Source organism: Amborella trichopoda, chromosome 3 (genome assembly GCF_054954075.1).
Source record: "Amborella trichopoda isolate Santa Cruz 75 chromosome 3, AtrichopodaSantaCruz75HAP2 v2.0, whole genome shotgun sequence".
NCBI classification, from domain to species: domain Eukaryota; kingdom Viridiplantae; phylum Streptophyta; class Magnoliopsida; order Amborellales; family Amborellaceae; genus Amborella; species Amborella trichopoda.
Genome location: NC_142338.1, coordinates 10,882,962 through 10,906,513, shown reverse-complemented (window position 1 = coordinate 10,906,513; position 23,552 = coordinate 10,882,962). Strand labels below are relative to the sequence as shown.

Here is a 23,552-nt window from a genome sequence, read left to right as displayed (position 1 = left end):
ATGGGTCCGGCCACCCGACCCAACTCGGACCCAATGTTGCCACCCCTATATTAGTTTAGGAAATTCCTAAACAATGATATATCTATCAATCAAAGAGTGCACTAGCAAGAGAGTAAGATTTCCTAATAAGAAAGTATAGGTTTAAATCCTCATTTAATATTTTTAGGAAAAATATCTCTATACTCCATATTTTTAGGTTTCATTTCACAATAGACACAAGATTTTAAAAGATATATTGGGACATAAAAATTATAGATTTTATTTCTTCTAACCCCCTGAGCTAATTTAAACATATGTTTTTAAGCCAAACAAATCTAAAAAGACGTGCTTTTTCTACAAGCCATGCTCTCAAACTTCGAGAGAGAGAGAAGGAGTGAGAGGTTACTAGGAGGAGAAAAATAGGTGTTTGGAGAAACACAGGAGTGAGAGAGACATATGAAGAGTGAAAAAAAGAGAAGTTTGGAGCATATAAGTAAATAGAGAGAAAGGATTGAGTTTAAAAATAGCATGTCTTTCTCACATTTGTTTAGGTTAAAAATGACCAGGGGTTTAAAATATATCTTTTGAAACCTTGGGTTTATCAAGAAATGAATCCTAAAAATGCGGGACATGCAAATATTTCCCCATATTTTTATATATTACAGAGGCATTTATTTATGGACAATAAAAATAGTATTACCTTTTAAACATATAATGTTGAGGTCCTATTTTTTGAGCTATTTATTTATTTTCATTTTACCTCTTTTAAAACTCTATTATTTGAATTGCCAAAACAAAAAAATTATTGTATTTGGACAGTTTGAAAGTTCAACTTCTAAACAGTAAAAAGCATGTATTTAGAGAGTTTAAATATCTGAGCATCTAATTGCCTAAGACACAAAATCATGTGCTTAGATTATTCAAAAACCCAACTTTCAGATTGCATAAAATACATAAAGTAACTAAGTACTAGTTCAGCTCGAAAATTAGACTTTCAAATTGCCCAAACACGCTAGTTCTAGTTTTGGGCTATTTAAAAAGTTAGACTTTCAATCCATCCAAATATATTAGTTTTGTGTTTGGGAAGTTAGAAAGTTAGATTTTTGAACTGAGGGTAAAATAGAAAAAAAGAAAGAACGATCTCAATATAATATATTTCAAAATATAGACAATGCAGTACAAGGTGTGGGGGAGCTCTCTTGGATAATCCACAGTAGTTAATTTCTGTAAGTCGACTAACTTACAGCTACAACATAAATCTAGTTCCAAAACGTATTAAGGTATTTTTTGGCTGAAAATTTTGCATAATATCTTTATTTTGAACCTAGATGATGAAAAAAAGTATATTTTTTAGTTATTTAAGGCTTAGATCCACAGCCCACTTATATTTTTTAGTTATTTAAGGCTTAGATCCAAAGCCCACTAAATCGTGACACTTATGTTCATTGAAAAATATGGACTCAAATTTGCCATTTCTCTTACATGAGTTAAATTTTTTATTACCTTGATAAAGCCTACATGTATGGCAAAATCTCCATCCAGTGGACATCGACTCAAAGTGACTCATGGTATGAGTCCTTATATATGATCCTTTCCTAAATATTTACTATTTCAAATTGAAAGGAACTTCTGTTTTGATTTTGCACTTTTCTGCATGCGTGAATATTTATTCCCGTGCGTTTGCTCATGAATGCTTGCTTGCATGTGCTTGCGTGTGTGAAAGGGACAAAGGGAATCCTCCCTTTCCCTTGTAAGATCTAAAATGGATGCGTGTAGAGTGACTTTTCACAACCTAAATCCATAAGAAATCTGGTTTAGACTCATTGCGTAACTATATGAATAATTAAGTTTGCCTGTAGAAGAAATATCTAATTTTTTGTTAGAAGAAATATCTAATTTTTTGTTAAAAAAAATATATAAAGAGGTTATTTATTTTTGGTACAAAGAGGTCACAATCACTATTATTTGTCAAGTTCCGATGGTTGTGACTTTTGAATGGGTCTTTAACTGGATTGAAAGCTCAAAGAAAAATTTCTTGATCATCGTGATATATCTCATGCCATCCTATTGGATATCTAATGGCTAAGAGTAATTGTGACCTCGAATGTTAATAATAAATAGTCTCATAGCATCATCATCCAAGCTTTATCCCAATTATTTGGGGTATTAAAGTTAAACGGTTTCACAATATACAATTCCTTATTGTTATTACCAATAAAGTTCTACAAATGTCTTTAACCAAACGGATTGTATAATATAGACCCTTCTCCTTTTGTAAAAAGAGGTCACAATCATTTTAAGTCATTGGATGTAAAATTAGAGCGACTTAAGTGTATCACAATATTCAAGAAAATTTATTTTACACTTTGTGACAAGTCAATTACACACTCCAATCACTTGGTTTTTTTGGGGGAGAAGGCTCCTACCTATTTTTCCATTCATAAAAAATAAGAAGTGAAACAATTCATTATTTTACAACCCTATAATAAGGCAGTTGGGCCTAGCCATGAAGTAAAAGTAATAAAATAAAATCGTGCGGTCGAGAGCGCCAAATAGTAGCTTCAAAACTAAACGATCCCTTCTTAGCAAGGGCATAGGCTATCATGTTGGCATCGCGAAAGATGTGGAAGATTGACCATGTATGAGTGGAAAGTCGCAATTAGCTACAACAGTATGTAGCCTCCATGGGGCACGACAATGATCATGAATGCAATTCATGAGTAAAAGGATGATTCGCTTTCAACTTGGAGAGGAAAGCAATTCTGCTGAACAACTAGATGAATACCTTCTTTAAGCGCAATATATTCTACCTAACTGTTATAGGCAGTACCAATGGGATGGCAAAAGTAGTGACAAAAATACCATTACTCTCCTTGATAACACCTCCACCACCTACTGATCATAGGTTCTGCATATTACAATTTTATTACGTAATCTTATTCTATATATTTTCTTAACTAAAATTTTGTTCCACTCGATTCTTATTGAGATAGAGAAAGCATTTATACTAATTTTTCTTTCCTTAAGTTAAAATTTTACAATTTTCTTTCCTTATTTGTTGATAAAGAGAAATGCGTTTGTTCACTATAATCCATTCAATATTTAGTCAAAACTAGTGATTTAAAACTCAATTATCACAATAGCCGTATGGATGGGGAATCGATCATTATCAAACCAGTTTAAGATGGTATAGGTCCTGGCCCAATTAACCCCTAAAATCTCCCTTTTATATTTTTCTCTTGTTTTCAATTTGATCTAATATTTTTTTTAGGTCCCTGTAATGCCCACCACTAATCCTTATTTTTAATTTTAATTTTAATTTTTTAATATTTTTCTAGATTGTCGCTTCTGTCCAGTCGAAGTTGCGATCCAACATCCAGTGATCCAACACATATCTATGAGGTAAGCGATCCATCCACCCCACAGATTCAGTGAAATACTGGTCAAGACGATCTCTTTATCATTTGTTATATAAACAATAAAGCTTGAGGAGAAAATGGCTAAATATTATGGATATGTGTGAAGGTCTCCAAATCTCATTTCAGCATATGTAAAGGGCGGCTAATGACATTGCCGATTGATTAGCAAAACGACGGTGTGTATGCAGAATTTGTTTATTTCAGATGTTTTCCCTTTCTGATTGGCCGTAACCTTTGACTGATTAATAAAGCTTTAGTAACATTGTCAAAAAAAAAATAAAGCTTATGAGGCAGTAAATTAAATTTTTGAAAAATTTACCTCAATATTATATTAAAATATGGTTATAACGGATTGGTACAAATTTATGGAAGTATTTATACGAAAGGATACCGATCCGATATTTACAACATTGTCCTCAACTTCCTTTCCTCGGGATCGGGAAAAGAAAGCAGGAAATTCCAAGAATGGGGGCCACCTTCGTGATCCAGCCTAGGGATCTAGGGTTGTTTAGGGGAATGTGCCTCTTGCGGTTCCAACCAAAGACGTGGATTAAGACCTTAAAACGAGCCAGGAAACAGGTAGAAGCGAGTTAAGCTCACCCTTTGAGTGTCGCCAGAAGGAGGAAGCGAAGCCATTTAGTATACTTGGCTTCCCCCCTTTAGTCGTAGTAGTTGGCATTCCACGCCAGAATTTGTACTTTTCTTCACAAACACCCTATGCCTTCTCTTTTTTTTTCCCCTATTTTTGCCCAAAGTAATTTTTTGAAGTGTAGGGATTGGTCTGATGTTGAAAATCAGATCACTTAATACTCATAATTTTTTTATAAGTACATAGTCTAATGTTTACAACATCAGAACGAAGCTCTTTTTAAAAGAAAAGAAAAATAAGAATGTTCGATATTTCCAATATTAGATCAATCCAATGAACAACTCCTATAAATAAGTCAGTACGATATTAAAGATATTGGACCGCCCTATTTTCTTTTAAAAAATTCCGGTCAGATGATCCAACATTGGACAAGTATTAGGTGATCTATGTTTCCAACATTGGACCATCCCCTACACTTCAAAAATATCAAAAAATAAAATAAAAAGTGATCCAAAGTCTGGAACATCAGACTTAGGATAAAACAAGAAAAGAAAAAAAAGAGATGTGCGGTGTTTCTAAAAAAAAGTACCTGTCCGATGTTTAAATGTTGAAATCAGTGACCATCCATATAAATACTCCTTAAATTTGTACTACTCCATTACAACAATATTCAAATATGGTATATACATAAATTTCCCTAAATAAATATGCTACAAATATAAATTTCCCTAAATTTTTAAACATAGTAAATTTCCCTAAATAAATATGGTACATATATAAATTTAGGAAAATTATAAAAAACCCCAAAAGCATACTTTCTATGTAATTTACCCCAACCTAACTTTTTCTCTTACTTTTTCCCCAAAACAAACTTTCTATGCAAATACCCTTAAGGGAAAAAGTTCATTTTTTAGACAGAAATGCCTTTCCCCTACACAAAAATCTTTTTGGCCAAGTTTTATGTTGAGTTTTGGATCCTAGCACATTGCGGGAGCTGCGCACCATCACATTACCGGAGTGCCCAAGTGCTGGACCATTTTATGACAACTACTAGATCGAAACTGAGACTTCCCTTTACATAGTACAGGAGCCTGGAATCCCTTAACATCTAAGGCACCCCAATAGCACATTGCGGGAGCGCACAATCACAGGCACCATCACAACACCCAAGTGTCGGACCGTCTTAAGACAATCAGACGGAAACTGAATACTGCCAGACTTCCCTTTACATAGTGCCGGAGCCTCACCATCACAGCACCCAAGTGTCGGACCGTCTTAAGACAACCAGACGGAAACTGAATACGGCCAGACTTCCCTTTACATAGTGCCGGAGCCTGGAATCCAGTAACATCTAAAGCCGGATCGCCCTTTGCAACTGCCCAAGTGCCGAACCGTCTTAAGACAACTAGACGGAAACTGAATACGGCCAGACTTCCCTTTACATAGTGCCGGAGCCTGGAATCCTTTAACATCTAAAGCCAGATCGCCCTTTGCAATTGCCCAAGTGTCGAACCGTCTTAAGACAACCAGACGGAAACTGAATATGGCCAAAATTCCCTTTACATAGTGCCGTAGCTTGGAATCCCGTAACATCTAAAGCCAGATCGCCCTTTGCAACTGCCAGACCGCACTTGCAACAGAGCCATAGCCCTACTGCTGGATCGTATTTTACACAATGCCGGAGCCCTATTGCCGGACCACACTTTCTGAGCCCTAGTACCGAATCACATTTACAATTTGCCGAAGCCCCTATTTTGGTGGAATAGAGGAAAGAGAGGCATGGGTAAGATAAAAGTACATGAGGTAGTTTAGGTATTTTTTTTTTATTTGGTTGGGGGTTTTTGCGTAGAATGTGTATTGTAGAGAAAAAAACGAGACAAAAAATTAGGTTGAGGTAAGTTGCATAGAAAGTGTAGTATTGATTTTTTTTTTTTTTTATAATTTTTTCTATAAATTTTCCTATTTTTTTTTGCAATCCAAAATACAATTGCTGGGAGAAAGGCTGAAAGCAAGCGGAGTTCTGCAACCTTTCCCCTCAACATCTGATCATAGGAAAGAATAAAAAAGAGAATACACATAAACAAAAACAAAGAAGAAGACGATGCAAACTGAATTATCATAACATGTAGAGAGTGAAAGAGGTAAAAAAAAACAAGTGTGAACCGCACGTGGCCGGTAACCTCCCCTGAGAAGCAAACGCCCCGCTCCCCGGCCCCACAACTGATACCCAATCAAAGAATCTCTTTCTCTCTCTAACTATATGTGACTCTCTCTCTCTCCTCTCTCTATCTCTATCTCTATCTGATTATCTCTCTTTCTCTCTCTGACTCAGGTGAGGTACTTGACACTCTCTCTAGACAGTATAACTCTCCCTCCCACCAAACACTATAACTCTCTAGCTTTTGTATCTCCACCCATTTGCAGAAGTGCCTCTCCCTCTCTGCCATCACAAATCAGAGACCTAAAAACGAATAAAAAGAAGACGAAGACAACAGCAGGATCAGAGCCAGAGATTAAAGCTGGAAACCAACAATGAGGAGCCCTCAATCATCTGTTCCTGCGGCAGCAGCGGCAGGAAGGACGAGTGGTAGAAGCAGCAGAGGGAGTGGGGGACCGACGCCGTGCTGCAGTAAGGTGGGTCTGAAGCTAGGGCCATGGACCCCGGAGGAGGACGAGGTGCTGGCTGCTTACATTGGTAGCGAGGGTGAGGGCCGCTGGCGGACTCTCCCAAAGCACGCCGGCCTCCTGCGATGCGGAAAGAGCTGCCGACTGAGTTGGATGAATTATCTTAGGCCTTGTGTAAAACGCGGCCGCATTGGGGCCGACGAGGAAGACCTCATCCTTCGACTCTATCGCCTCCTTGGAAACCGGTGGTCCCTCATCGCTGGTAGGATCCCGGGACGCACTGATAATGAGATCAAGAATTACTGGAACACTCACCTCTCAAAGAAGCTCATCTCTCAGGGCATTGACCCAAGGACCCACAAACCGCTCTTGTCTTCTCCTCCTCCTGACCCTCTTCAGATCCCTAATAATAAGGATGTAATCTCTCCCATTATTGAAAGCTCTCGAATTCCACAAAACCCTAATCCTTCCACCAGCTTTCCTCTTGAAAACCCTCTCCCTAACCCTAATTCTGAGGGTTTGGAAGACGAGGATGGGAGCGGAAATGATGTAGGGTTGCAGTACTCTTGTGAGGAAGAGTTTGGGCTCGAGACAACCCCCATGAGGGCAAAGAAAGGGGTGAAAATAGGAAACCCTAGGATCAATCTCGGGGGAGAGGATGAATATTACTAAGACATGTTCTCCTCGTTCCTCGATTCTCTTATTAATGACGATGACGACTTCTTTTTGCAAGAGCAGCACTAGCATATCGTTGCACCAGAGACGACGAGTGCAAGTGCACCCCATTTCCCTTATTGGGATGGGGGTTTACTGCCATCGTCGGCCAACAGTAACCAAGAGGGTCCTTCCATGGACAAATACTAAGCACTGTTTTCATCTTCTCTTTGTAAGAATCTTGCATTACAGTGTTTGATTTATGTCTATTATATCTCCAAATAAGAAACAGTACTCAGTAGTGTCGATATTTAAATATCTTCCTACCCAAGCCCTCAAATTTGTATCCAGAGAGCCTCCGAGTAGATTAGGATTGTATATTAAGTGTGTTTTTTTTTGTTTGTTTGACATGGTATGCATAAAAACTTTTATATTGTATGATTTGCAAGTGTTAAAATATGTTATTTGATGTATTATGAGACTACTTTTATCTGAATGTAATGAGAATGCTTTTGTATTATTGAGGTTTTTAATGGTGCATGTCTAAGAATGCTTTTGTATTGTTGAGGTTTTTAATGGTGCATGTCTAAGAATGCTTTTGTATTGTTGAGGTTTTTAATGGTGCATGTCTAAGATCTCCACAAAGAATACTGTCGATGCAATCTTACCGAGTTGAAAGCTCTTTGGGTTGATAGCATACTAGAGTAACTAATGATGTAAATAAGAGTATCCTTTCAATCAAACATACCAAATGAACTTTTAACTCTCATATTATCAAATAAAAATTCCTCTTTCCATTTCATAAATTCATAGTCATAGAGTTCATTCTTTTAAAAATAGAATATAGAGTAAATGAATCTAATGATGTACATAAGTGTATATTACTATCTTGCAAGCCACCTGAACTTCAAGCCTCTTGAAACTTCACCATTTCTTTCAGCTGTCATGATGCTTTCTACAACTGATCTAGTATGTATAGAATTTTAATGGGCCGTGCTTCCAAACATGCAGCAAGAAATTTCTACATGAATAGGCATCCATCCTGGTCAAGAAACATATTTTATTGGTTATATTTTCAGCATTGATAAAGAGAATGGGATAAACAAGCTTTTGATCACAGGTGGCTTGCTGGATTGTTTTCTCAATAAAATTATGCATTTATCTGAGAAAAAGATCTAACTGCATTCTTTTCCTCACATTATGTTCCCCTATATTGTTCGTGTACGATCTCTAGTTCACATATGCATTGCTGAGGCATTTCGTTATTATCATAAAATTTTGAATATCATGGGTGGCATAACAACATCATCTAGGAGCAAGAAAATGAGAAATTTCACATCTATTAGCAATTTCATTATCACTATCCAATAGCATCTTCTATATCCAAAGCTTCACTACCTTTGCTGGAGATGTGTTCAATAAGAATATATCTCATAATAAGGATATTCCCTTTGAAATTCTTCTTTAGGAACATCATTTTTTTTTTTTTAAAAAAATCTAATTCTAAATGATTTTGTCGTCAAGGAAAATGAATCTCACAGAAAAAATATTATTCTAGCTCTATGTGCTGAAACAAGAAGAAGCCATTTCACTAATCAAGTTGGTAATGATCATGCAAGCTCGTTAAGTAGCAAATAGACTTTCATTGGTTGTCTGCTCATATTAGGATTCACAAAATATGAATGCACATTTATTTGTTTCATAGTATTTTACCAAAAAAGCTTTGAAAGTTTTATGCGTTAAAGTTCTTGAAATAGAAAAAATGTGTGGAAAGAAGAAATGGGATAAGAAAGGGCACTAGAATGGTTTATTTCCATTTCCATTGAATATGTGAAACTAATAGGGCCATGATCTCAATAGCAAACTATTAGATAGAATTCATTGACATTGAGATAATGAGAGCAACACTATGTCGGAGAGTGAGTCATTGATTCCTTAAAAGTATTCGAGGAAGTCCTAACAAGAACTTTATTAGCAAATCCCTCCATTCTGAAACATGAAATTGAGAGAGAGAGAGAGAGAGAGGGGACTATGCCCACGTTCTTAATTATAAAAGTAATTGTGTATCAAAATAGTGAGTGAGATATCAAAATTGTTAGAGAAGTAGAAAGAGGGAGAAGCTTGGGTCAAGTATGATATCCCAGAAGCCAGCCTTTGGTTGAGAATTTGAGAAGGGGCTTGAAGGTGAGTTTCATCTACATGGAGCTGAGAGTCTGTATTGAGAGGGTGAGAGTCCTTATCTATGCTTTGCATGCATGTCTATTTCTTCACTTCTTTGAACAGCCTTTCTTCATAGCTGGGCCACATTGAGAGAGTTTTAGAGAAACTTTGTGTTATATATATATATATATATATATATATATATATATATATATATATATATATAGTTTTAGATAGTGTATATGTGTTCTAGAGGAGGGTAGGGGGGGGGGGGGGGGGAGAGACTTCCTTCAAAGCTTCCACAAAGGGTGTGGTGTAAGGGAGGTCTTTCAAAGAGAAGAAGGGATGCCACTAGTAGCACACCCCATACTTCAATTGCACGTTGTAGCTTCTATTCCCCAGATAGCTTCCTAAACGACTAACTATTTCAAAAACGGCAGGGGCTTGTCATCACCACTACTGAATTACCCCAAAAAAAAAAAAAAAGAATCAAAAGGGGAAGAAACTTTTGCAATTTCGAAATAATTATAAACTATTACTATGAGACCTCTTTTTCTAGCATGTATATTGTGCTCCCTTGAGAACACTACCACTTCCTCGCTGAAGACCTACTACTTGAGAGGATCAACAAACTGCACGAGACTATTTCTTTATCTTTTTCGGGAACCTCATTTTTACTTCAAATGCAGTGATGGTGAGTTAAAGTGATAAAGAGATTTTTTTTATCAATTGCCACCATTACGCATAATGTTTAAATAAAACACTATACTGTTATGTATTAATAGATGGGTATAAACTTTGCTATACATGAAAGGATAGTAAAAGAAATAATATAGACATAATAATATACAAAGATTTAAAAGATAAAGTAGTTATCTTTTAAAGTTGTATTAGAGGAAGAGATAATTAATATAATTAGTACTTATGCACCACAAGTAGGATTAGATGATAGAATTAAAAGACAATTTTGGGAGGTCATAGACATACCAAATAGAGAAAGGACTTTTTTAGAAGGGGATTTAAATAGTCATATAGGGTAGGATAGTAGAGGATATGAAGGGGTACATGAGAGATATGGATTTGGTGAAAGAAATGAGATAGGTGAGGCTATTTTAGATTTTGCTATGGCCTACGACTTAGAAATATCAAACAATTACTTTAAAAAGCAAGATAAACATTTAATAACCTATAAAAGTAGATTACATAACAGCCAGATAGAATTCTTCCTAGTTAAGAAGGTAGGTCGACCATCATATAAAGACTGCAAGGTTATCCCAGGAGAGAGTTTGACTACCCAACATATGCTCATGGTTATGGACGTTTACACAAAGACATGGAAGAGAAGGGGTGAAATTAATAAGTGTCCAAGAACTAGGCAGTGGAATCAGTGTTCACAAAATCGAACCGGAATGGTTAACTGGACATGAGCCTGGAACTGGTTTAACCGACCTAACCGGTAAACCAACCTATTCAACCGCTGTAACAGAGCAAATCCCGGGCAGTAAAAAAAGCATTAAAAAAAAAAAAAACATCTACTAAAATATGAAAAGCATATAAAGGATGATTAAAACAAAACATATTCAAATGAAGTTGAAAAGTAATTTAAAAAATAGATTTTAACCTATTTTATATTTTCCAAGGGCTAGTTTTAAAATTTTCTACAAAAAACATGGGAAAATATAACAGTGAGTATTAATGACCAAAACAAATTTTAATCTTCACTATAATATAAAGATTATTTAAAAATGTATTACAAATCAAATTCCTTATTTTAAAGAATTTATATGCATTTTTTTGAATTTTTTTTTAAAAATACCAGTTGATCACCCTAACCGCCCAAAATTGGAACCGGCAACTGACCAGTTCCAATCTAACCGGGCGGTTAGCGGTTAGCTCAGGAGATTTTGATAACAATGGGTGGAATTTAAAAATGAGAAAGTATACTTATTTAGGGATAAATTAGTTAACGAAAGAAAATGAAACTCTGAACAAGAGGTCAATGTTATGTGAAATAAGATGCCTGACTGTATTGAAACAGTGGCAAAATAAATTTTAAGAGAATCTATAGGAAAAAGAAATTTCGATAAGGAAACGTGGCGGTGGAGTAATAAGGTTCAGAAGGCTATTAGTGAAAAGCAATCATGTTATAAAAACTTAACAGTGTAATAGAAATGATCAAAACTTAGAAGAATGTAAATGTTAAAAAAAATGCTAAACGAATAGTAAGTAAGACGAAACTTAAGAATTATGATAATTGATACAGTAAACTGGGAACAAGAAAAAGTAAAAAAGATGTCTTCAAATTAGCAAAAATGAGAGAGAAAAAGTGCAGAGATCTATACTATATTAAAAGAATTAAAAGTGAGATCAAATGATCTTGGTGAAGGATGAAGAAGTCAACAAAAGATGGAGAGCTTATTTAAGAAATTATTAAATGATGAACACAATAGAAACACAATAGTAGAAAGAACCATTGGCATAAATGAGGGCGGAGGTCATAAATACATTTATAGGATTAGGATATCAAAGTGATAGAAGCTTTGAAAATGATGTAGATAAGAAAGGCTTTAGGATCAGATGGAATCCCAATAGATGTTTGGAAGTGCATGTGGGAGATTGGCAATGATTGGCTGACTAAATTGTTCAATAAGGTGTAAAGAATAAATAAAGTGTCAAACGAATGGAGGAATAGTATTGTGGTACGTATTTACAAGAACAAATAAGACATACAAAATTGTGCGAACTATCGACATATCAAACTTATAAGCAACACTATGAAGCTATGGAAGAAATTGATTAAGCAATGACTAAATGTTGGAAATATAATTCAGTTTTATGCCAGGGAGGTCAAAAACATGGGATATTTTTCTACTTATGTAATTGATTGTGAAGTTTATGGCGAAAGGAAAAGGCATCCACATGGTCTTTATTGATACAGAAAAATCTTATAATAGAGTACCTTGAGATTTGACTTAGTGGGTGTTGGAAAAAAAGGAGTCTCAAGACACTACATCGAATTAGTGAGAGATAAGTACGATGGAGCGCTAACTAGTGTACGAACAACTAGTGGAGAGGCGAATTAGTTTTCAGTAATAATAGTTCTATATAAGGGGTAAGCATTGAGCCTATATCTCTCTGTCTTAATTATGGAAGAATTAACTAGGCACTTACAAGATGAGGAACTGGGGTACATGTTGCTCACATATGAAATAGTTTTGATTGATGAGACACGAAACGATATCAATATAAAGTTAAACTTTGGAGGGATGCTCTAGAATCTAAGATGGAGTATATAAAATGCAAGTTTAGCAATAATAGGAGCAGAAACGAGGAAGTAGTTAAGATTGACAACTAGGAAGTACAAAAAGAGCGCACTTTCAATATCTTGGGTTGATAATATAGGAAAAGTGAAGAGATTGAGGAAGATGTCACATATATTATTCACATTTATAAATAGTTTTTGAACTTATTGATACTTATAATTTACTGTCATATTTGTGATGGCAGTGATATAGGTTACTTATGTGCTTCATGTGACTATTTATATTGCAATAAATATTAATAAATTCTCCTTTTGGTATTTAAATGGAAAAAAGAATAATCACGGATAAATGATTAGCAATTTACTAAAAATAGTTAGTTTTCTACCCTAATAGGGAATAATTATTTTTCCATCTCTGTGTCTATATTGCATTACTTGTATTATATTTTTGTTGTGAATGTGGATTTAAGCATTTGATTGCATTGGGTTCTACATGGTTGGGGAATCTTTTTTTTAAGTATGATATATCTTGCTCATTATTAGACATCTTTTCTGTTTTGCTTTAGAAGCATTTTGGTGATAATCCTATAGCATGGCAGATATCTGCTAGACTTCACATATAAGGACTCTCTTACTTAGAATTTTCATCGTGGTGCATTACTTGGACATGGTCAACATGCTTCTCAAGTGGGTAGTTGATGACAAAATTGAGTTGATTTGTTAGCTTAAGTCTATGTTTAGCTGATATTTCATTACCTCGAAGGTTGAAATTGTGAAATTGTGAAATTGTGTTTATTTTATGAATATATATATATATATATATATATATATATATATATATATATATATATATATATATATATATATATATATGATGATCTTTCCTCGATCATGCATGTTGTATTAGGATATTTCCTTTCCTTTGTGTATATCACAAAGGCTATATAATGTAATGACCTTTATGTACATATATAAGATTTTCTCCCACAAGTTGAATACAAAAAAATGGAGATTTCTCACATGGTATAAGATTTCTCACAAGATTTCTCCATCCTGTCTTGGTCCTTCATCTTCATGGGAATTACAACAAGCAACAAATTTTTTTTTGCAAAAAGTCAGGCCCTATATTACCCAATTCCTACAGCTAAATGAGCCAAAATTTCAATTTGTTACTCCTTCCCCCATGGGGCTTTGATCCATGTACGGTTCATTGGGTTTCTCCACTAGGATCAAGGTTATATTGAGCCAAAATTTTGGAGGTTCGCAATAAGCGATGTATATCAGTGCCAATGACCTCAGCTCTCTCGGTGATATCTCACTATCTGTATAGTAATTTGAGCCAAACTTTTACAATGAGCTTACTAACTCAGAGATAAACACAACCATATATGAAAATCCATGATCAAAATCCAATTAAAAGGAAGAATTCGAGTGAGAAATTGCTTAAATTTATGAGACTGCAATTGCCAAAAATAGTAAAAAAATAAAAGAGCCATATCTCTCCAATCCGACATCATCTTGAGCCAAAATTTTCATCAAAATTGGTTTTGACGCCTACCACAAGAATATACCGGCTAATAACCAAATAGCGGGCAAATTTGGGCACAATGACAAGGTGTAGAAATGAGTATACAATTTTTATCGAAAATAAAAAATAAAAATTCAAAATGAGTGAAACTTGACGAATTGAGAACGATTTTTGCTCAAATTTGTTGCAAATGATCGTGGTCGATTGCCCTACAATTTTACGTAAGAAATTTGCATAAAAAAGGTCGGTAAAATGGCCCAATTTGATAGGTTTTGGTGGCAAATGGAAAAGTAAGCCTCTTCAAGGGAAAATAATTGAAAATTTCAAAATTTAAACTTCCATTCTGGTCATTTTCAGCCTTAGCCCAAACTTATTTTTAATAATCCACCCCTCTTTGAATCAAGCTTTTGATTTTCTACCCACCCAGATTTTTCCACATCTATAAAAACCCTCTTACTCCTTATTTTTAAGGGTTAGATACTTGAGATTAAGAGACAACCTAAGAGAAACAAAGTATGCTTAATTTTCTAAATTACCCCTAAGCTTCTCCATGCTATCCAAATTACTCTCACATATTTTTAAAATCCCAAAAATACCTTTCAAGTACTCCCTAGGAAGTCCAAAATTCAAGAAAGCTCTATTCCTTAAATAACCTAAAACTTCCAAATACCCCAACTTCATAACTTTTCACTTCTAGCTCCTAGCCTCGTAGTAGGTGAAGGCTAGGTAGGACTGGGGTACATTTTGGTTGCTTTGGGAAGCTAGATTCTTTGGCCGGCTTGAGGGTTGCGCTCACTAGGTTCGTTACCATCGCCTATCCTAAAGAGCAAGGTCATCCCCAGTATTTTGTAAACCGGAGGTCTAAGAGGCTGGTTCTGATGGACCCAAGAGCAAAAGTCCCGCACCTTGTACTTGCTTTATTATAAGCAATAAAAAGATCGTTGTTTTAATCATGTGCATTTGGTTATGGGTTTTATCTTGTCTATCGAGTCATCCAACACACATATATGAGCACCTTTTAACGACACATCTTTTCTGGTGACCACGGAGCACTGCTACACCCCAAACCAGACTTCCTCAAATCTTGCCTGACTTAAGCCTCAAGTTTATTCAAACCAGTCCTATAAACTTCATGGCCTCCTAAGCTTTTATCCTAGTCGGGTCTATCCCTATCTCCCTTAAATCAGCACGTGTCGGAGGCCATACATCCACTCCAATCCTCTTCACTGCCAGAACCCACACTCAAGCTAGTGTGGGTACGATACTCCCCAGTTGGGTCGGCATACTGCTCCTAGCATGGGTAGCCACACTGCCCTTAGTGTGGGTAGCTACACTACTCCCAGGGTGGGTAGCCAAGCTGCCCGTAATATGGGTAGCCACACTAGTCCTAGCATGTGTACATGCTGCCTCTAGCATGGGCACCTACCCTAGCTTCAAGGTGGGTGACTGTGTTGTTTTTAGCTTGGGCACCCACCTTAGGTCTAGGTGGGTGGCTGTGTCATTTCTATCATGGACACCTACCTTTGCTCTGGGGTGGGTGGATGTATTGTTTCTAGCATGGGCACCCACCCTAGGTCTAAGTGGGTGGCTGTGTCATTTCTAGCATGGGCACCTACCTTTGCTCCAGGGTGGGTGGATGTATTGTTTCTAGCATGGGCACCCACCCTAGCTCCAGGATGGGTGGACATGTTATCTCCAGAGTGGATGGCTATACTGGTGGCAGTTTGGTTAAATAATCAGCTAGGAAATCAACTCTAAGACCCTGCTTTAGCACACTAAATCTCGAGAAGTGACCTGATGACCTCCTGACCTGTGTTGATTTTTGGAAGGGGATCCATAAACTTGCCTACCCCAAGACCTACACCCATATCCACCTCGGCTCATGCCTATAACCAAATCACTTCTAGTCCAACGTGCCTTCAACCCTCTACACGGCTCTTAAAACCTTGGTGCCTTAAAAAATGGATGGCCATGAAATCTCTCTCTCAAGATGCTAACCCGATCACATGGCGTGGCATTTCGAGAAGGGCAATCATTCCCTCAGTTTATAAGGTCGTTGACCCCAAGCCCTCTCGAGTCTGCCCAAAGGAAATGGGGGCATACCTTTAGGCCTACAACGCCAATCTCCCTTTGAATTGCCTGAGCTTCCCTTTGAATTGTATGAGCTTTACCAGTGCTAGGTGGTTGTTTTGAAGTCAGATGCCTGGCAAGTGTGCCTCTGGGGCATGTGACCCGAGTTCTGGTCAGGCAGGCATGCATGAGGGTCAAGCTAGTCAAGGGGCTCAAGAGGGATTTTGGCTGGTCAATCTATGAATCGCCCAATGGGGGCAATCGAGAAAGAAGCAGTCACGGGAATTGAACCCGTAATCAGAAAGAGGGGGATATGGCTGCAAAAATTAACCCGGCCAAGGGGCAATATTCCATAGCCCAGTTGGTAGCTTCACCTCAAAAGTTCCTAAGAACTGATGTTTCTCAAGCAAAGTCGCATGCCCAACAACCTCAAGAGGTGCAACAAGCTCTCCAGCCCACACAAAAACAACTAACACAAACCTCCCAACAGTAATGGAATTGGGTTCCTTCCCCAAATTCTTACCAGCGCCCGAGCTTAACTCAAAAGATGAATGAGGTTTACACTGTGACAAAGACTAAACCCTAATGATCCTCCAATACGCCTGGATGAAGGAACCGTCGAACTGCCAAAACCCAAGAGGATGGAGGATTATCCAAAGTAGTGCATCTTTCATGTTGTTGAAGACTGCTATCCAATCAATGTTTACTCTATCAAAGAAAGATATCTATTTGATTCCTTTCCGTGGGGAAGATTTGTCTAAAATAGACCTAACAACGCGTGTCAGAGAGATAAAGCATTGACATACATACACTATGTACTTGTTATATCCACGTACATGTATGTCTCTTTTATCCCTATTCTAACAGGGATGCGATTTAATATATCTTAAAAATAAGAAAATTTCGTGCTTGGGTCGCCCATAATTTCTTATATTTCTAGGGATCTACCGTACATTTTTTTTAAGGATAAAGACTCTTTTTATTGTGTCGACCCTTAATTGTGGCTGTAGTATAGATATCATTATTGAAAGGGTGCAGTTTGTATAAAGCCCGGGCTCTAAACAATCAAATTAGAGCCTACTTTCAAATAGTATCGAGAAATGTGGTTTCAATACTTGAAATCTTTGTGATAGCCTTAAAATATATTTTTATATTTATACATGAAGTTTAAAGCTTCAAAAAATAGCGTAGATTGACAAATCTATGAACACTTGAAAATATTAAAAATTGACGCTTCAAAAATGCATTACAAAATATACTATTTCCAAAACTTGAAATGCATTTTTTTCTCATCTCCATGCATCTTGATGTCGAGATGATCAATTTGAAGATATTTGGGCATCAAAATAACCTCTTCTAGTGAAAGTTTTGAGGTAGGCTCAGATTTGATTGTTAAGAGCCTTGGCTCTATGTAAACTTTTCCGCTTATTGAAAAGCAAGATACTAGTGTTTGACACCCATAGCTCATGAGAAAAATTGGTCAGGGCTGAGAATCGGTTAGATGGGTTTGGGTCGACTTGGACCAGACCCAACCTAACTAGGTTTAGGTTAGACCCAGAAATGACCCAGACCCAGATCGGGTCCTAGTCAATTGGAACTAAGCCCGACCCACCAAATCATGTCTGGTTTGGGTCATGAAATAAAAATATATAACAAATTGCTATATATATTTTATAATACATATTTTATCGCACATAGTTATTATATATTTATATGTACCTTACAATATAAATACAAGGTCAAGTTAGGTCAGGTTCAGTTCACCAGACCCCAGCCCAACCGGTGCCGACCTGTCAAGTCCATTGGGTCCAGACCCGAACTCGATTGGTCGGGCCATCAAGTCCAACCGTTATTTTGACATAGGTGATGAAGGTTAATTGCCTCTTGGACAACTTATGACAAGTGACTTGTGCTGCGAAGATCAATACAAATTGAGAAAGTACTTGATGCGCTGAGGATACAATTAAAAACAGCTGTGTCCCCCAACGCATTAAATATCCGCCATTGAGATGGATATCAAAAACGAAAAGTAGTATGTGCGTCAAGAGACACTTCTACAATATCGTCCCCTGCTGCAATAAACATCCTTGTAGATGGATGTCATAAAATGGCGGTCCCACCTAAATTTAAAACCACGTTGCTAAAATCATATATAAAAGAAATCTCATTTTTCTACTTTTAATTTTTATTTTTATATTAGATTCCTACCGATCATGGTTGAGATTTTCATTCTCAAAAATCTTAATTCCAAAATCCATCTCTAAATAGATTTTGGAGACAGGAGACATTTGAATAGATGAGTCAGCCGACTCAATGAAACCTTATCCTTTAATAGTGTCCTACTAGTCTAAAGGTAAAGTATTCCATCAGTCAAGGGATGCATGTGTTCCCTCAGCATCAAATGTCCATCTTTAAGATGTACATTAAAAAGAGGGTACCTGACTAAAATCTAAAACGAAAGGGTGTAAAAAAATCTAAAAGAACACACTTCTAAATTTTAAAACAATGTTTTTTTTTTAATAGTATGATCGTTATAATTATGAATCCCTAGAACTTTGGATCCAAAATCCATATGCAATATGATTTTGGAAGGAGACAAGTGAATAGATATAGTTGACTCATAGAATCTCCATCCATATATAAAATGAGCAGTTTAAAAATATATATCGAAGATAATGAATTTTTATTTATTTTTTATTTTTCCAAATTTATGTTCACTATGGTTGAGATTCTCACCCTTAAAAATTTACGTTCACTATGGTTGAGATTCTCACCCTTAAAATTTATGTTCCAAATTTATGTTCACTATGGTTGAGATTCTCACCCTTAAAAATTTTGGAGGAGGACACATAAGAATAGAGAATCAGCTAACTCATCATAGCCTTGCCTTTGGAATTTACACAAATGCATTACTTAGGGTCTTTTGTTAAAGTTCCCAAATATCATTTTTCTTACTTTCGATCTTCTTCTATCATTTTAACAAGGCATTAATGTTTATGCTTACGATACAACTACTGATAAGTCGATCTAAACCAGTGTTGGAAAAGTTTGCCCATTAACTTGGACTCAGGCACTGGCATGGCCCACGTATTCCTGATTTCATAGGCCACCTTTTGGGACATATCCCTACAGTGCACTAATCAGCCAATTTATAATACAAATGGGCCAATTTATACACTAATCGGTCGATTTGCAAAACTAATCAGCAACTTATCAAAAAAAATAGGGTGATTTCTGCCATGTTATGGAAAAAGCATGTTAAAAGCTTTTTGCAGGTCCAAAAATGGACTTTGCAGGCTTCCGCAGTCATAGAGTGCGAGGTGTCGCAAGGTACTAGGACCTCCACTGGGGAAGAAGAGGGGCTTAGATTGGTTTGGGAAGAAGTTGAGAGAGCTAGGCATAACAGCTAAACCCCTGAACAGAGACACACAGGTGACATGCACCATAAGCTAATTATTCAGGATAATGGCATGCACCATAGGCTAATTATTCAGGATAATGACAACGCCGATGAGGGACAAAATATAGGCTAAGGAGGAGAGGAGCATGGATAGTTTCAATGTCTAGATGACTACGGCCTAGAAAGTTTACAAGGTAGCATTCTTATTTGGCAAGGAGGTATTGTTGCTGCCCTATAGAATCCACTAGGCTTCATAGCGATTTTTTTTTCCAGACAACCTTGATAGCAAAACTCTAGAAAATCCCGAATCCCATCATTAATTTTACTACTTTTGAGCAGTATTTTTTATTATTGTACAATATGTAATTTCTTTTAATTACTTATTCACTGAAAAAGTATTGCCTCAGGTGCCTAAAAATTTTGTTCGGAACCCAAATATGCCCATAATAATTTCTTTTCACTTATTTTATGTGACAATATAAAAAACAAAACAGTACATATAAAATTTTATCTTTTTTTATAATTTTCTTATAAAATTTTCCAGGTTCTTTTAACCCCATTTTTTTAATATTACAAAACTTGACCCTAATCAGCCGACTAAGTCGGACTTGGCCCTACTATCGGCTCGGTCCATGACTAATTAATCAGCCCGACTCGATCTTTCCTACACTGATCTAAATGCCCATGGTCCTCAAACTACAACTCATATCCACTGTCAGTATTGGGAATGGGTGAGCGATATGCTGTCCGTGGACGTTCAATCACAGGGAAATATGCCAGGTATTAATCCATAACGGAAGGTTTCACCATGTGGAGGGAGGTTTCGACATAAAACTAAAGGCAAAGTTGGACCGCATTTCTATAATATGCAGTCAAGAAGTATAAAGCATTTATTTTAAAAATAGATGCAAATAGGCAGTTAATTTAAAAACAATTATAAGTAACAGTCCAAAAGATTTCTGAATACAATTGTTATTTCTAATTTTCAATTTTTTTTTTCTTTTTTATATTCATGATCTCAATATTAAAGATTATATATTCTCTAAAAATTAAGATTAAATTACATTTAAAAAAAATATTTATTGTCAAGCCAATATTTCTACAATATGCGAACTGGCCGCATGCTAAACGCGTCCAAACTAAAATAATAGGAAACATTTACATAGGTAATGGTTGGATTTCACTAGTGTAAGGAATAAGACATTGTTTGGTTGAGACCCGTAAGAAGGATGTTAGGTGTGACTGGCAGTTGATGATATCTCTCTCGAGTCCTAACTGCTGAACGAAGCCGTTTGGTGGATTAAACGACCCTGAAAACACTGGTGCCCACAAGAAAATGACAAATGACTATTCTGCCCTCAACCCCAAAATTACCAAAACAACCTGGATGTTATATTCCTATTTTGCATGCAAAACCCAACTTCTAGTTGACTAAATAGAAAAAATCTAATTAGCAAATTCAAAAAGATCAAATACCATTTTAGAGGGGTCTTATTACTTGAGTTGGGGCAAAATCCTTGGCATCTTTATACAATGTAATAAAAGGACAAGGTTTCTTTAGAGAAAAGTTTTTGTAAGGTGTCATGCGAGGTTCATTTCAAAAATCCATTAGAAAAGGTTATTATGGTGCTAAAAAACCCCTCAAATTGAATTGATCATCCTAACTTCAAGATGAATGGATATAAAAAAAATAGAAAAATCAAGTCATAAAAATATTATAACTTGTAACGTATTATCTAGACTGTTTATTTTTTAAATTTTAAATTTTTTATAGATATGCTCGACTTTTTTTTAAATGAAATATATGCTCGATTTTCATTATGTTTAGAGCTTTACATTTCACAATTAAGGGGACAACAATGCTTCTTCTTATTAAACTCAGATCAAATGTAGTTGACCAAGATCAAATGTAGTTGACCAAGAAAGAGCTACCACGCCAGAGTCACCATGCCTTTTTTGAGTGAGAAAAATATGCCTCTTCTCTCTCTGCATTGTGCTTCTTGTGGCAAACAAACTCAGACACTAACTAATTCAAAAACAAGTAGGGGTGAGGTTGTGGTGGTAGCACACCTTATATTTTAGCAACACTTTGTGGCTTTTATTTTCACTAACAGCTTTAAAAACCACTAACTAATTCAAAACCCATTAACCCTACTGAAAATTACCCAAAAGAAAAAAAAACAACACAGGCACACCCTCAAATATAAATAGTATTTACATACAAGAATTGCAAAGCATTGGGGCTCACTAACCTGCATCGAATGCTGAGAGTGTTGATGAGAAACCACAAAGCAAGGAATTGTTCAAAACATGATCTTCTCTCACATGTTGTCCTGTAAAAAATGCCATAGGTGAATTTGAAGGGAATGGCGGCTTAATACACACATATCTGTATAAACAAGACCAAAAAATGGAGCAAATTTTTCCTCAATTAAACAGCATATTAGAAGTTCCATTTTACTTTTCAAACGTTAATTCAACCCTTTATATTGATCTCCTCATAAATTTAGAAGAATTTATACAGTATAACGCCAAAGATGTCATAATTCTTTCCGCTCGAAATCAGTTGACAGACAAAGCCATTCGAGTAGCATCCTCTTTTGCCAGCACAAAAATTAATTGTAAACAGCGGAGATGCTCACCTGCAAATGACATCAGGTACACCGAGGAAACTTGAGAACACTGCGAGAGTGGCAATCTCTAAGGAAGGGAAGTGATGGCGAGCTCAAAGGAGAAGCAGAGAGATATAAGATTGAAGGGCGGAGAGGATTCGTTAGTGTTGGGATTGACCGTTAGTTGCTCTCTTCAACTTGGCTGCTTCTCTCTTTCAAGCATTTTTCTTGTGGAAAAATGTCATTGATTTTATCAAAGGTCGACCAAACGTTCTCCCCAACCATCTTTCACCTTACGCTTTTCCAGTTCAACGGAACGAACCTTCGTGTCTTCATCTACGCTGAACGGTTCATTCCTTTCAAACAAGCCAAACTACTAGCCATAGACTTCTGAGGAGGGACCTTTATGGGTGGGAATTGGGTCGGTTCGGGTCGGGTCGATCCATGGGGCCCTATGAGTCGACCTGATGAGGTCTGTTCTGGGACCTAGATTTTGGACCCAAAGGGTCGTGTGTGGTCCACTTGATCTTGACTTGACCTGAGCTTAGATAATATCAGGTCGGGTTGGGGGTCAGCCAGACCCGACCTACGCCAATGTATTTGATTATTTAGCATAAATACATGCCAATATTGTTAAATATATAATGTAAAATAAGAAAGGTTTCTATATTTTCCTTAATGTATATAAGTTCTATACTTCCCTCATCTGACCGTCTAATTTAGATTGAATAAGCAATTGACTGTTTGATCTAAATTCGATGCTTTAGAGTATTTTATTTTTAGTTTTTATTATGTAAATTACATGAATATTTAATTTGGCTCATGTCATCATCTCAATAGGTTGCACCTAAAACAAATATAAAAAAAACATTTTTAATAAAATAAAATAACCAAAATACGCTTAAAACTTTCAAGAGTATTTTGGTCATTTTATTTTATCCTGAATATTGTTTTTATATTTTTAAGGTGCGAGTTTAATAGAGGAGTGGACATCCAAAATTTGGTCTCAAAATATTTTGTAGAGAAAATATTAAAAATAAAACAATATACAGGCATGACATTGTAATTGGATCCATTTCAGCCGTTCATTAAGATCTGATGGCTCAATAAGGGGAAGTGTAGAAAGCTTGCCCATATAAAATATATAGTCTTTTTTTTTTATATAAGTTTTTTATTTATAGGCCCGGAACAACCCAACCCGGTAGGTCAATTTAAGATGATTTCGCTTGGATCCAACCCGGGTCTGGGTCCAAC

General features: G+C 36.3%; 1 protein-coding gene and 1 long non-coding RNA gene across 4 annotated transcripts; one reads left to right on the top strand and one right to left on the bottom strand.

Moving 5' to 3' along the window:
* Positions 1–4,623: 4,623 nt before the first annotated feature.
* On the bottom strand, positions 4,624–22,671 carry LOC105421777 (uncharacterized). 3 transcript variants are annotated; one of them, XR_016053017.1, is made up of 3 exons: positions 22,329–22,671; positions 21,939–22,019; positions 4,624–5,736 (listed from the first exon to the last, which is right to left on the bottom strand). It is a non-coding gene; the product is annotated as an uncharacterized LOC105421777 (long non-coding RNA). The 3 variants fall into 3 exon arrangements; XR_002283493.2 differs by lacking the exon at positions 4,624–5,736 and adding an exon at positions 9,060–9,562; XR_016053018.1 differs by lacking the exon at positions 4,624–5,736 and adding an exon at positions 17,263–21,005.
* Positions 5,703–8,222, top strand: LOC18448856 (transcription factor MYB8). Its single transcript, XM_088863332.1, has one exon. The coding sequence runs from the start codon at positions 6,520–6,522 to the stop codon at positions 7,282–7,284; it is 765 nt and encodes a 254-aa protein (XP_088719458.1). The 5' UTR covers positions 5,703–6,519; the 3' UTR covers positions 7,285–8,222.
* Positions 22,672–23,552: the final 881 nt, after the last annotated feature.